This window comes from Charadrius vociferus, unplaced genomic scaffold (genome assembly GCF_000708025.1).
Source record: "Charadrius vociferus isolate BGI_N301 unplaced genomic scaffold, ASM70802v2 scaffold332, whole genome shotgun sequence".
Lineage (NCBI taxonomy): Eukaryota > Metazoa > Chordata > Aves > Charadriiformes > Charadriidae > Charadrius > Charadrius vociferus.
The window spans coordinates 1,686,617-1,700,988 of NW_009647418.1; the positions used below are offsets into that span (position 1 = coordinate 1,686,617).

The window sequence follows — 14,372 nt, forward strand, 5'->3', positions numbered from 1 at the left end:
GCTGGGAAAGAGGTTATGGCTCCAGAGGGTGGTGGGTGTTTGAACGCTCTGAACTGTGTTTCGTCACCATTGCTGGGAGTTTCAGGATCCCCGGCTCTGCCCGGCAGCGGTGACCTCCTCGTGCTGGGGCTGCTTATGTGGGCCAGGATGAACTCACAGATGGCCTGACAGGGATGTGCTGGGGTGGAGGGATGGTTGGGGACAGGCTTCTCCTCCCGCGTGTAACTGGAACTTGGCCCACCTTGGCCTTGGTGGCGTAACGTGGCATGGCAGTGCAGGGAGGAGGGAAAGGTCCCTTGAGTTCAGGGTAGCTGCAAGTGTCCCCAGGGGACACGCTTGGCCACAGGCACCCCTTGAGGACACGGCTTGGCCACGGCACTCAGTCTCTGACTCATTTCCTTCTGCTCACTGCAGGGAGCATCACTGCTGGGAAGCCGGTGTCCCAGGACAGAAAGATCACCCCCACATCGAGAGAGCTCACCAATTCCAAGTCTCCGCATGCCCCTGTGGCCGACCACCACCACCCCATCTCCCCATACGAGCACCTGCTCCGTGGTGTGAGCGGAGTCGACCTGTACCGAGGACACATCCCGCTGGCTTTTGACCCTGCTGCCATCCCGAGGGGAATCCAACTGGAAGCAGGTACCTTCAGTGACAACACAGTCTTGTTTGGGATTGGTTTTTTCCTTGTGATGCTCTGAAAGCCTGAGCTCTCTGGGGAAAGGCACTTCATGTGTGCATCCTTTTCTCTCCCAGCTGCTGCTTACTACCTGCCACGGCATCTGGCTCCGAGCCCCACGTACCCCCACCTCTACCCCCCGTACCTCATCCGGGGCTACCCGGACACGGCCGCCATGGAGAACCGACAGACCATCATCAATGACTACATCACGTCCCAGCAGATGCACCACAACGCCGCAGCCACGGCCATGGCACAGCGGGCGGACATGCTGCGTGGCTTGTCGCCCCGGGAGCCCTCCCTCGCCCTCAACTATGCAGCAGGTCCTCTCAGCATGGCACCATCTGGGGGTTTGGGGGCATTTGGGAAGGAGGAGACTGGGTCAGGCCAGCAGTGCCAACTCCAAGCGCTGGGGCCAAGGGCTCATCACCCAGCGGTGTAGGAACTTGGCCGATCAGTGTGGATGACAGTGGGGGGGACTTCGATGTTCTTTTTGCCATCTTTAGTTACTTTAGTGACTTCAGTTTAGCTCCTTATATGCATCTCTGGGTTTGGGTCATGGGAGCACTTCCCAGCCTCACCCTGCTGGCCTTTGGAGATTAAAATACACTCCCAGAAGGATTTCTGGCTTTCCTGGAGAAAAGGAGGCTCAGGGGAGACCTTATCGCTCTCTACAACTATCTGAAAGGAGGTTGCAGAGAGGTGGGAGTTGACCTGTTCTGTCAAGTAACAGGTGATAGAACAAGACGAAATGGCTTCAGGCTGCACCAAGGGAAGTTTAGATTGGATATTAGGAAGAATTTCTTTACTGAAAGGGTCATGAGGCATTGGAATGCGTTACCCAGGGCAGTGGTGGAGTCCCCATCCCTGGAGGTATTTAAGGGTCATGTAGATGCAGTGCTCAGGGACATGGTTTAGTGGTGGGCTTGTCAGTGTCAGGTTAATGGTTGCACTAGATGATCTTACAGGTCTTTTCCAATCTAGGAGATTCTGGGGTTCTACAAAAAGCAGAGCGTGCTGGGGAGTGCACGGGGTATGGTGCTGCCGCCCCTCCGCAGGCAGAGCAGCGTTGGTCTCTAGCTGATGCTAGAAGGGTCCCCTCCCCTGACAGCCAGCACCCGGGGGCCGTGTGTGCGCTGGCACCTCTTGCGCTGTGCCAGAGCAGTGGGACAGGTCAACCCTCCCCAGCATCGCTCCCTGCTCCAGCACGGCCATGCCGCAGCAGCTCAGCACCATCCTGACAGTGCTCTCACTTCTCTCTCCAGGCATCATCGACCTGTCCCAAGTGCCACACCTGCCCGTCCTCGTGCCCCCTACCCCTGGCACCTCTGCCACCACCATGGACCGCATCACCTACATCCCCGGCCCCCCCCAGACCTTCGGCAGCCGGCACAGCAGCTCCCCGCTCTCCCCAGGCAGCACTGCAGGATGCTTTTCCCGTGGGAAAGCAGTTGGGCAGGATGCCCTTAACCAATTCGGGGCTGTGAGCTCAGCATGCTAGGGCAGATGGGGGGAGCCCAAATTCATTCTCATTCAGGGACCAGCCCAGTGGCTCCCTCAAACCACCTCCTCTGATCCTGCTTGTTGGGGGCTCCCTTGCTTTTGCCCCTTCTTCCCAAAGCAGCAGCTGGCAAACAGCTTTGTGGAAGGAAAGCAGTGCCCTGGAGATGGTTCCAGGACAGTTATTGCTTTATTTGCCTGGGTTTTGTCACACTGGTTGCCCCGTCTGTCCTGCTCCAGGTGACCTTGGATGGGGCCATTCCTTATCTGCTCTGCAGACACAGCAATGTGAAGAGCAGGCAGTGTTCCCCGGCGAAAATTGCTCTGTCTGCAGCCCTTTCACTGCCTTTCGGTTGGCTTTCAGGAGGCCCCACACACATGACCAAGCAGTCAGGATCGTCAGTGTCCGAGCGGGAACGGGAACGGGAGCGGGAGCGAGAACGGGAGAGGGAGCGTGAAAAATCCATCCTAGCATCCACCACGGTGGAGCATGCACCCATCTGGAGACCAGGTAGGCTGGGGAGGAGACTGTCATCACATCTGGGGGCCCATGCTGGATGGAGGTAAGTTTGGGACTATAAAATGAAGAGCTAAAGAAGCCCTTCTTTGAATTTTCCCCCAGGTACAGAGCAGTCCAGCAGCCGTTCGTCCTCGCACTCTCACAGCCACCAGCACTCTCCCGTCTCGCCCCGCACACACGAGACCATCCAGCAGCGCCCCAGTGTGCTCCACAACACAAGCATGAAGATCATCTCTTCGGAGACTCCCACCCCTTCCGTCCTGCGGTACGTCCCACCAACACGGTGCGTGTCGCTTGTCCGGACCCCTGCACCAGGGGGCCTGTGGTACTTAATTAATGAGCATCTCATGGGGCATCTCTGAGATGGAGCGAGGGTTGTTTTGGCCTTCAGTCTCAGCGGGAGCAAGATTGGGGCTTACAGGGAAGTTGTGATGGGGAGAGGCAGATTTTGGTGCCCAGTTCCTTCGCTTTTCCCGGTGGCTTTTATTGCTACCAGGAAAGAAAGCAGGAGCATCCCTGTGCCCAAATACAGCTCTTGCTGAAAGTTGCCTGGTGGTGGACTTATGAAGGTCTCTGGGACCTGTTTGTGGATTTTATTCTCTCCAGTCAACGCATTCAGGCCACAGGCAATGCCCTGTGGCCAGTTACTGTGGTGGAGGCTCCATCCAAGCCCTCCTCACCTGCCCTAGCACATTCCCACACTCAGGAGCTCTGGGAAGACCTCGGCCAGGCAGGGCTGAACACTGGGGCTCTGGTAACAGCGCTCCCCTTTCTCCACATGCTTCTCTCATCTTCTCCTTGTCTTCGTTTGCCTTTCAGATCCTCCTCCACCACTACCACATCACCGATCCGCTCCGCCGCCTTCCCCTCGGCCTCCACCCTGCGCTCCTCCATCAGCGCGGCAGACGGCTACGCGCCCCTGATGGACCCGGCCGTCCTGCAGAAAGAGGCCTCGAGGGCGCGGGAAGCCAAGGCAGAACGACCCCAGACTGACAACAACATCTTCACCTCAAAGCTGCCCAGTGGGGCCAGCATCGAACAGTCGCCTTCACCCATTAAAGCCATGGAGTCGAGACCTTTACCCGCCTCCGGACCTGGTTCTTCTCATCACTATAGCAGAGGACAGGGGAAAAGCCAACAGCACCATCACCCTCTGGACCAGCAGCACGCAGCCTCAGGCCCCGAGCAGCACAGTAGAGAAAAGAGTCAAAGTAAACCCTTTTCAATGCAGGAACAGGAGCTCCGAGCACTCGGTAAGACCACCACAACAGCGGCCAACTTCATAGATGTGATTATCATGCGCCAAATGTCTTGCGATAAGGGGCAGCGAGAAAGAGCCTCGCTAAGTAACGACTCCACTAGCGATGGTAAGAAATTGGAGTGGAGAGGTGAGAGAGCTGTGGCCCGAAACCCATTTTATTTCATTATTTCCTATTTTTAGTTGCACGTTTTGGCTATTAGCTTTGTCAGCTCCCCAAGTGTGCTTTTCCTCTGCTTCCCGGTTGTTGCGTTATTGCAGACTTTTTTATTCGTGTGTGTTTTAAGGATCTTCCCTTCTCCCGCCCTCTTTTAGTTTTTCCCATTGCCAAGTCCTGTTTTGCAAACGTCGTCCAGTTCCTGGTATTGCTTTTTACACACAATAGCAATTTGCTAATTCTGATTTCCCCATCGTTAGAAATTCCCAAGCAGCCTGTAAGAAACAGTTGTGGGTAATAAATCAAGTGAGCGAAGCGGAGAACCGGGAGTGTGAGCGGGACAGGGCTGCTGGCCATCAGACACACACATCCCTGCTCACGGTTGTGCTGTTGAGCATGCAGGATCTCAGAGGGCTTTGCGGGCTACTGATGCAGCTCAGCAGGGGTCTCCTCGCTTGCGGTGACCCTTCTCAGGGTCCTGATGCTGGATGCTGCACAAGAGGGCAACGCGGGCCGGGCTGGCCAGGGATTGCTCAGCCCGGCCGTGCTCGGCAGCCATTTCCAGTGCAGACCACAGGAACCATCTAACAGCAATCTTGTGTAGGACACAAAAGTGCTAGGATAGGTTTCTCCAGAAGGATGTGCACAGAGGTGGCTGGATTCAAGGTCTTAAGTCATTCTTGCTAGGACCAGTCTTCACCCAGAGCATTCATCCAGGCTCCCACTGGCATACAGAAGCAGGAGGCAGCCCATGGGAATTTGGTGGGACCCCTTCTTCAAGTTGAAGCATCTGCGTTGGCCATCAGCGATGGGGGTTGCTGCCCGGCTCCAGTTCGTGTAACCCAAAGGTGGAAAGGACACAGCAGCATGGCCAGGGGAAGACAGCTGCTCTTGCCAGCACATCCCAACCCACCCATCCCACCCCTTGGTCATGTCTGGTCCCAGCCCCTTCCAGCAGTGTGCTCCAGGGCCAAGGATGTTCCTCTGGATGGGGTGTGCTGCCTGGCTCAGCTCGTCCTCCACATTTTTCTCTGGCACCAGTGCTTCCTCCAGCTGAGCGTTGTCACGCTGCAGAGGAGAGGTGCAGCTTTTCTGTGGCCATGACCTTCCAGAAAGGAGCTGATGTTCCCCAGGACTCAGCTGTTGGTTAGGGATCTTTCCAGAGCAGAACCCTTCATCTTGGGTGGATCCAAAGCATGGTCCCTTCGGTACTGACATGCATGGGGTGATAGGGGATGCTGCATCCCCATCCCTGGTGCAGGGAGGTTCTCCATGGGGGTCCTCCCCTACCCGTTCCCCGGGTACGTGCAAGGTCAGTGTGTCCGTGCCTGGGCAGCGGGGACCCTCCGGCAGTGCTGTGGGTCGCCTGCCAGATTTGCCTGCAGTGGGTGGTTTCTAGGAATGGGGCATTAGGAGGGTAAAGGTCTGTGGAGGCAAAAGTCATGCTCATTGCCAAACGTGCTTAGCTGGCGAGAGACCGCGTGTGCCCTTCCAGGACTCCTCTGTCCCCAGTCTGTGGAAGCATAACCCATCCGTGCCTCAGTTTCCCTTCTCTGTTGAAGGATGGTGGTGGTCCCTCATTCCAGCCCTGCCTGCTTTGATGCAGTTTGAGTCTATGCAAAGGGCTTAAAAGGCAGAGAAAGGTCACGAAGCATTTTGCCCTTGCGGTGTGCGAGTCTGCTGTCTCTGGAGCAGGACCCGGAGTCTGCAGGGCCTTGCACCCAATTTTCGAGTCTCTGCTGTTGGCCATGCTGGGCGTTGGGGCTTTTCTTTGTGAAACACTTGAGACCTCCCGTGCAGCCACCACCACTCCCTCAGAGTGTTGCTTTCCCTCCTGGTGGAGCAGGTTTTTTATTTTCCTGTGTTTCAGTAGGTTGGGGAAACGTGGGGGGAACAAACTGTGAACCCGCAGGGGTTGAATTTGGTTCCTGACTCTCCTGCCGTCACCATGAGCTGCTGAGTGTCCAGCTCTGCAGGAATGAGACATCACCTCTTTACTGCAGCCATCACCACAACTGGACATCGGAGGTGGCTCCAGGGGTCCCTGCAATGTGACCTGCCAGGTCTTCTCTCATCTCTTTTTCCCCCCCTTTGCTGAACGTGTGACTCTACCACAAGCGATGGTTGCCTCAGCACTAAGGGAAACACCAAGCGAGCTCCTGGTTTTAACTCCCGTCTCCTATTTCCCCAGGCTTTCACGGAGGCTACAGCCCTGAGCGGATGGAAGCAGTGAGTCCGGTGAGCTCACCCAGCCTGTCCCATGAGAAAGGGGCCAAGCTGCTGCAGGATGCAGAGAAGGGGCATGGGGAGCATGACCTGAGGCAGAAACAGCAAGGTGAGGGCAGCGCCAGCCAGCGCAGGAGAGCCCGAGCTGGCACGGGGGTGGCTTCATCAGCCAGCTCTCGCTCGCCGTGCCCCAGTGCCATGCCAGGATAGCGTTCGACGAAGGAGACACAGACGTCACGTCATGCCTGCTGTCTTTTTTGTGCCTCCCCCAGGGTCGCTGAAGGCCTCGGCTCCCGAAGCAGCCCACCTGCAGCACCTCCGGCAGCCCGACGGCCCCCAGCCCCAGTGCCAGCCCCTGCAGTCCAGCCAGAGTGTCAAGGGCATGAACCAGCGGGTGGTCACGCTGGCCCAGCACATCAGTGTAATTAACCTTGTTCTTGCCTTTCTGCTGGGGCTCCGGGGAGGAGGGAAGAGCTGATATGAAATATGTCTGGTGAGGAAGAGCTGAGAGTGATGCTAGAGACCTCAGCACCTCTGGTTGGGGGCTGGAGGGAGCAGGGTGCATCAGGCGTGTTCAGCCCCGGTGTTTGCACCCCCAACAAGCCCATCCTGAGAGCTGCTGCAGGCAGGAGGCAGAAGTTACATCCCCGCAGGGACAAACCAGCCTAATTCCCTCCTGCTTTCCCTATCTTGGTTGAGCCCAGCAAAGCAAGAGGCAGAAACCAACTCTGTTTCTTTTGACTTGGGGGTTTCTTCTTCTAGGAGGTCATCACGCAGGACTACACGCGTCATCACCCGCAGCAGCTCAACTCCCACATCCAGACCCCGGTGTACTCCTTCCCTGGGGCCACATGCCCCGTGCTGGACCTGCGCCGCACCCCCAGCGAGGCGTATCTGCAGCAGCAGGAGCACGCAGTGGCCTCCAGGATCTCCCCACAGAATGAAGGCGGCAAAAGGTGAGATCAGAGAGTCCAACCAAAGCTGGCGCAGATGGGTTTCTGCCCACCCACTGTGCCAGTCTGAGCTGAGACAGCCCAGGGCTACCCAGGGTGAGGAGCCAGGCGGTGCCCTTGGCTACCTGGCACCTCTGTCAAGCAGTGCGTAGAGCAGGTTGGCATTTGGCATCACTGAATTTATGCTCCCCAGCTCGGGCCTCAGATGGATCACTTGCTTACATGGCCCAGAGTACAAAATTGCTTTCTGATCTGGGCATTTTTCCCCTGTGGTGGTGCCTCTCTTGCCGTTCCTGTTGTTCTAGAGATGCTCTTCAGACCCCTTTCATGATCCCCTTCTCCATCTGGCTGGTGTCACAGAATCAGTTAGGTGGGAAGTGACCTCTCCAGATCATCCAGTCCAATGCCCTGCTCAGCAGGTCAGCTGGAGCAGGTTGTCGAGGGCCATGGCCAGCTGGGTTTTCAGTGTCTCCACTGATGGAGACTTTAACACTTCTCTGGGCAACCTGTACCAGTGTTTGAGCACCCTCATAGTAAAACAGTGTTTTCTTGCGATGGGATGGAATGTCATGTGTTTTGCTTTGTGCCCGTTGCTTCTTGTCCTGTCACTGTCCTCAGTCCCTTGCAGGTCATAGTGCAATGACCTTTCGGAGCACAGATGGTTCCAAAGGACCCAAAGCAATGTGTTTTCCATTGGTTCAAAGTTAATTTTATCTTCATCATGCTCAGTGAATCAGAAGCTTGTTACACACATGCGCCCTGTCAACTGCAGCCATCCATTTCAGGCACCACCTGTATTTCTTTTAAAGTCACTTTCAAGTTCCTGTGCTGATACCAGCACGAGGAAGGTCTGATTGCTCTTGTATGGAATTAAAAAATGAGAAGTGTAAGAGTGGGGTCTGTCCTGCCCCCCAAACACCAACAGAGACCCGTATGCATCCAGTAAAGAGTGGTGTCTCCAAACTGGTGGTTCCTTGACAGTAAATGTGATTATTCTTCCCAGCTCTGCCTGGTCCTAGAGTTGGCTTTGTAACATGAGGGGAAAGAGCCCAGCCCTGGCCACCCAGTAATGAAAAAAAGTCAGGGCCAGGGGGGAAGAAACCACAGAAAGAACAAAGACGTAAATTCCCAGAACTCGCCGTGAGGAATTCCTCGCAGACTGAAACCTGGCTGTCTCCCAGGTGCTGGCCACAGACAGGCATCGAGGGGCTGCGTCGCTCCTCTCCGGGCTGCCCCGGCATCCCATCGCCCGCAGGCAGCGAGCCCCTCTTTGCCCCCAGAGGAGGTGGACAGGAGGTGGCGGGTGCTGCCTACCCCTGTGTTCACAAATACGATGGGAGAATCAGAAGCCGTGTCCCCAAAGGGTTAACGTCCCAGGCCTCTGCAGGGGTTGTGTCCCTGCCAGCCAGGGACACTTGGGCTGAGCCAGCAAGTCCCAGGACTGGTCCCGCCGCCGTCCCTGCTGGGCATCTGTATTTGGGGTGGCTGCCGGCTGGCCTGCTGCCTGGAAATCTGGGCCACGTCTGGGCTCAGTCCTGCTCTGCACGCCTGCGGTGCAGAAAAATGCCCAAGCTGCGCTCTTCCTCCGGCTTGCGTTAAAAGGCACCGAAGCCCAGGGGGGTGTGGAAGGGGTGGCTTTTTTCCCTGCTGTAGGGATAGCTATTTTAGTCCTTCTCCCCCCTGACCCCAGGCTCCTGTGTAGAGACAGAGGATGTTGCAATAAACGGATTGCATCTCCCCGTTGCTCTCCGCAGGTCGCCGGAGCAGAGCAAAGCCTCGGCTGGGAGCGGGTCGGACAACTGTATCGAGCCAGTGTCTCCACCAGACGGCGTGGGAGAATCGGAGCACGCCAAGAGCGCCACATACCCGATCCTGTACCGCGAGGGCGAGCAGATAGACCAGAGGTAATGCCGAGGGAAGATATGGTGGAGACAGTGTGGGGATGTTCCCCCCGCCCCCATGCTCACCCTGGACCAGGCTGCTTTTCGTGCAGCCAAAAGCAGTGTCGCATCCCAGGTTGCCGTCCCTTTGTAGGGGCTTTTCAACACCATGCGGTACATTTACAGTAGGGGTAGGGAGAAAGGTTGGAGATCCCAAATATCTCAGGAGCCCCCAGGACTGATTCTGAGAAGTTACACTAAGGGAAGAGTCTCTCTAGGAAGGACTGTGTGAACTGGATGTGGCAGAGATTTCTGATGGCCTTCTGCTTTGCAGGATGGGGTCCAAGTCCCCTGGAAACAACACTCAGCCTCCAGCTTTCTTCAGCAAGCTGACTGAGAGCAACTCTGCCATGGTGAAGTCCAAGAAACAGGAGATCATCAAGAAGCTCAGCACGACCAACAAAAATGAGACGGAGTACAGTAAGGACGTGGGGAGGGGATTGCGGGGCACCAGGCAGGGGGAAACTCTTGAGAACACATGAAGCAAAGGAGATTCGGGAATGGGGGCTGCTGTGGGAGCGCCCAGCCAGACTCTTTCTGCATTGTGCCATGGTTTGTTGGGAAGTCCGAGGTCCAAGTGCTTCCTGGGATGAGCTGTGCTGGTGGCAGCAGTGGCTGTGTGCACCTGGGGAGGCGATGGGAGGCTTCCCAGCCCCACGTCTCCTTGCTCTGGGGCTGTCAATCCCACCCGCGCCAGATAACCTCAATAGGAAGGAAATAATGAGCTGAGCATGGAGGAGACTTAAGAGCAATTGATATTTTAATGAATGGCTAGCCAAGCTGAATCCTTCCTCCTTGAGATGCATCTCCCCCCGACATTACTTTAAGCCCTACATCAATATTGGTATAGCTCTGTAAAACTAACCAGGCTGGCTTATATTAGAAATTCAGCCCGTTCATTCATTAACCGCTAATAGAGTAGATAGGATCATAATTTAATTTAGCCCAGCATTATACAGTCAATACTAATTCAATTTGAATCCATCTTACAACAGCTGCATCGGATAAGAGGGACCGAGCTGTCTCGTCTCCTGGATGATGTTACCATGAGCCAACAGTATTGTTATGCCCCTTTGGGGACATGTGGCTGAACCCCGTGACCTTCCACACTTTCCCTTATCAAGGGAAAATATATAGAAATAGGAAACTCCTCTTATTTGATGAGAATTTCTGTTATTCTAAGGAAAGCGATATCCAAGTCAAACAGCTCAGCTAAGAGGGAAAATATTGATTTAACATTTCTTCTCCTCCTCCTCGCCCTCCCCATGGCCCAGACCTGCTCCCTGGATGTGGGGATTTGAGCCTTTGGAAATCCCATAGGCAGGAGAGAGCCTTTGACTTCACAGAGTTTGTAACCCGCAGGGCTGGAGGGAGGGAGGTCAGCACTGAGCACGAAGACATCGCCCTGGTTCTCCAGGCACTGCTTTCCTGCCCTTTCCCAGCTGGCGAGGTGTGCCCGTTGTGGATCTCCCAATAGCAATTATCCCCAGTCCCAGCCAGTACCTGCAGGTGGGGTGGGCTGCTGTCACCCTGGGTGCCGTGACAGGGACACCGGCATCTTGTCGTGGCTGGCACAGCAGGTTCCTCCCTACCGTCAGCCTGCACACGCTGCTGTCCGTACTGAAGAGCTTCTTTGTTTTTCTCCAGATGTTGGGCAGCCCGGAACAGAGATTTTCAATATGCCGGCGATTACCGGAGCAGGTAACTCTCCCCTATACCTGTACCGTACCTCATCCCCTACAGGGCTCACAGCTACGGAGAGCAGGAGACTCGGTAGATTTAAGCATCTCCTTTTTTCCTTTTGCCGTAAAACCAAGCGTAACAGTTGCTGGGAGGCTGAAGCCTCGGGACGCACTGTAACTCCCTGCTGCTGAGTTGGAGACAGAGCAGTGTAATTCCTCGGAAAGCCTGGCAGAGTTTGAGCAGAGGTTAGAAGTCAAGCAAGGGTTGGCCATCTGGTGCCAGCAGAGGATTAAACTATAGCAAGGTGGACCTCAGGCTTGGGAGAGAGCACCCAGCTCTTGGTGGGACCTGGTGGTCACCCTTGGATGGGTAGGAGGGCAGCAGCGAAAGGGAACGTGAGGGTGGGAAGCAGACTCCGTGCCACCGCAGACTGGGCAGGCTGCAGGAGCCAGTTGCAAAAGCAAACTGGGGTGAAAGCAGTGCCCCGTAGCCTTGAACTGTGAGTGTTGGGCAATCTGGCGATGGCTGAGGACCAAACGGAGGTGTTATGTGGGAGATGGAGGGGTGCTCGGGCGCAGGGGTGCCAGCAGCGTGCTCAGTCCTTCAGGTGCTTAAAGCATGAGGTGACTCCGGTTTCTCAGGAGATGGGGGCAAACATAAAGCTGGTGGCCGGGTCCGGCCACGGTGGTGCAGCTGGTGCCACGTAGACGGGCTTTGTGGGCAGGACCGCTTGGACCTCTGCTGCTGTGCAGAGAGGAGAGCTTCCAGCAGGCGGAGGGTTTCAGGCTGGTCACTCAGTTCTGAAGGAGCAGTTTTGGTGGTGGTATCTGAGTGGTGCTGCAGGCAGCCATAGGTGGGCTTCAATGAGTCCCCGGCCCTACCCAGCATTAACCTGCCGGCCTGCCTGACCGGCGCTTCGCTGGCTAACTGTGCCCCAGCCCCCAAAGAGGCCACTGCTCTCAGGGAGGAAGGGTGCTGGCAAGGGCTCAGGATGGTTCCCCAGACACCCGTGGAGATGTATTTGCCGTGCTGAGCCTGAGGATCACCACACAGGAGCAGTTTAGGAGCTTCCCCAGGGGCACTGCACCCTCCCCAGCTCTGTTAGGCCCGTGGCCCTCAGCCCAGCTGGGAAAGGAGGAGAGGAAAGAGATTAAGGAAGGGATTTGGGCAAAGAGGGGTGGAAAGCAGCCCCTCGGGGTCGGGTGGCCCGCGTGGGCTTCCCCAGCACAGGACAAAGACAACCACCTGAGGGAGAGAAGCGGCGTGAAGGCCGTTGAGTTGTTGCAGCAATATCCAGGTGGGCTCACAACTGAATGAAACGAATCCCCATTGAGGAGTATTATTCACTAACTTAATTGCTTAAGTATTAGTGTTGTCCTACGGCAGGGAGGCCTTCAGGCTGGTGGTTGTAAGTAGGAGGAACGGCGGCTTTCCCACAGCGGAGGGAAGGAGGTGCTGTGGGCCAGGGCTTGGTGGGGTCGGAGGGGCCGGCACAGCCCTCGGGGGTGTGAGACCACTCACCGGTGCCAATGTGTTTGGGAGAAGGAGCCGTCTCACCTCGGCAGCTGGGACGAGAGGGTACAGCCAGCCAGGACCCTGAGGGTCTGCGGCAGACAAGATTTGGGGGAGGTGAGGCCCAACCTCCTGAGAGCCATCCCCTGGTTACAGCCGCTCCTGCTGTGCCGGAGGGAGGAATAAAGGCAGAGCGTAGGGAGCTGAGGAGCGGTGTCTGTGTGGCCAGAGGGGACCAGGAGAGACCCTGCCCCTTTGCAGGAAGACAAGCGAACCTGGGATCCGTCCCAGCAGAAGGACAGAGATCCCAGCGGGAACACCCCTGGGATGGGGCGAGCTGGGGGAGGGGGGGAGTGGCGGTGCTGCCAGTGGGGCTTCCCTCGCCGGCCTGCTGTTTTTGTGTCTGTATTTTGCCCTTGCTTGTTCCTTGTAACCGCCACATCGGGAATGACGGTGGCGTGGCTGAGCCTAGTGCCCTCTGGTCCCTGTGCGGTGCTGCACCATAACTGCATGGCTTGAGACTCACACCCACGCGGACACACCACTTCGCCTCTGCATCCTGTCCCGTAGCCGCGGCTCAGCCCGGGAGGGGGCCCTGGGCCGCAGGGGGCACCCGGCCCCGGCGGGGAGGAAGGGAGTGGGCTGGGGCGATGGGCAGGGGGCTTGCAAAGAGCACGAGGAGGGACAAAAGGACTCTCTCCCCGCTCCCCAGCGTAGCCCGACCCCCGGCAGGCAGCTCCGCAGGCTGCGCGCCCTCGTCCTGCATTTGCCACTTCTCATGCCAGGGCCAAATCGGGCACCTCTTTCCGACCGAGTGTTTTTGTGGGGTGACCCCTCTTCCTTCCCTGACTTCTTCTCCACGGGAGACTCCCCGGCCTCCAAATTCCTGGCACACCAGGACTTTTGAGCTGTGTGTGCATCCGTATGGACCCCACATCCAGGTTGATTCCTCCTGCCCCTGCGCTGAGCCTGGCTGGGTTGGGAGCACAGCTCTCCCTTCTTCCAGTCGCTTCCCGGGACTCAGCGACAACCTCTTACCCCCCATCCCCATCCTCCAAGCCCCTGCCCCCAGGGAACCCTGCCTGCCTGCAGCACTCCAGAAACCCAAACCCCAGAGTAAGTCCCATCCCGTCCCACCGCCAGCCCCTGCCAAGCCCTGGGGCGGGATGGAGCGGGGAGGAGGAGGAGGAGGAGGATGGGTGGTGCATTGCAGCGCTTTAAAGAACAAGATGACAAAAGTTTGTTGCTTTGCGAGAATGTGCTGACTGTTTGTTTCTTCCCTTCTCCCTTGTCTCCTTTCTCCCCTTTCCCCGTCCCCCCCATCTTTCTTCTCATTTGGCTCCCCCCCATCTCCCGTCCCCTCTCTCCTCCCCCTCCCGTATCTCCCAGGGCTAATCAGTTGTAGGAGCCAGTCGGTCCAAGAGAATTCCAGTACCAACATGGGGTTGGAGGCAATAATTAGGAAAGCCCTAATGGGTAAATATGACGAGCAGTGGGAAGAGCGCTCACCTCTCAGTGCCAATGCTTTTAACTCTCTGAATGCCAGTGCAAGCCTCCCCGCTGCTATGCCCATAACTCCTGCTGATGGACGAAACGAGGACGTGCGCTCCTTGCCAGGTCTGCAGCCCTCTCCACCTTCGCTCTCTCTGTGTTATTAATTCTCAGCCTTTATATTTCCCCTTTTGTGGGTGGATTTATTCCTCCCTCCCCCCCGTTTTTTGTTCATTTTGGTTTTCTTTTCTCCCCTCCCTCCCCCAGCTTTGAGCTTTGTGAATCCGCTGATTAATCCTGGTCTTGTTTGATGTTCATTTAATAGTCTCGGAAGGTGCTGTTGCTTTCTCTAAACCACTGACTGTGCTCCTTTCCCCGTTTGTTGGTTTTTAATATCTCCCTTTCTTTTTTTCCTTTTTTTTTTTTTACACAATGGAAAGATATAGGGGGGGG

At 56.5% G+C, this 14,372-nt stretch overlaps 1 protein-coding gene across 1 annotated transcript in view; it reads left to right on the plus strand.

Moving 5' to 3' along the window:
* NCOR2 (nuclear receptor corepressor 2) overlaps window positions 1–14,372 on the plus strand; it is a 194,166-nt gene that overhangs the window by 173,771 nt on the left and 6,023 nt on the right. Inside the window, exons 33-45 of the mRNA XM_009880331.1 lie at window positions 415–642; window positions 757–1,011; window positions 1,945–2,094; window positions 2,544–2,690; window positions 2,802–2,964; window positions 3,519–3,952; window positions 6,306–6,449; window positions 6,613–6,761; window positions 7,103–7,296; window positions 9,048–9,197; window positions 9,508–9,653; window positions 10,881–10,934; window positions 13,818–14,045. Coding sequence (XP_009878633.1) covers window positions 415–642; window positions 757–1,011; window positions 1,945–2,094; window positions 2,544–2,690; window positions 2,802–2,964; window positions 3,519–3,952; window positions 6,306–6,449; window positions 6,613–6,761; window positions 7,103–7,296; window positions 9,048–9,197; window positions 9,508–9,653; window positions 10,881–10,934; window positions 13,818–14,045 — 2,442 coding nt within the window. The remainder of the gene's footprint in view (window positions 1–414; window positions 643–756; window positions 1,012–1,944; window positions 2,095–2,543; window positions 2,691–2,801; window positions 2,965–3,518; window positions 3,953–6,305; window positions 6,450–6,612; window positions 6,762–7,102; window positions 7,297–9,047; window positions 9,198–9,507; window positions 9,654–10,880; window positions 10,935–13,817; window positions 14,046–14,372) is intronic.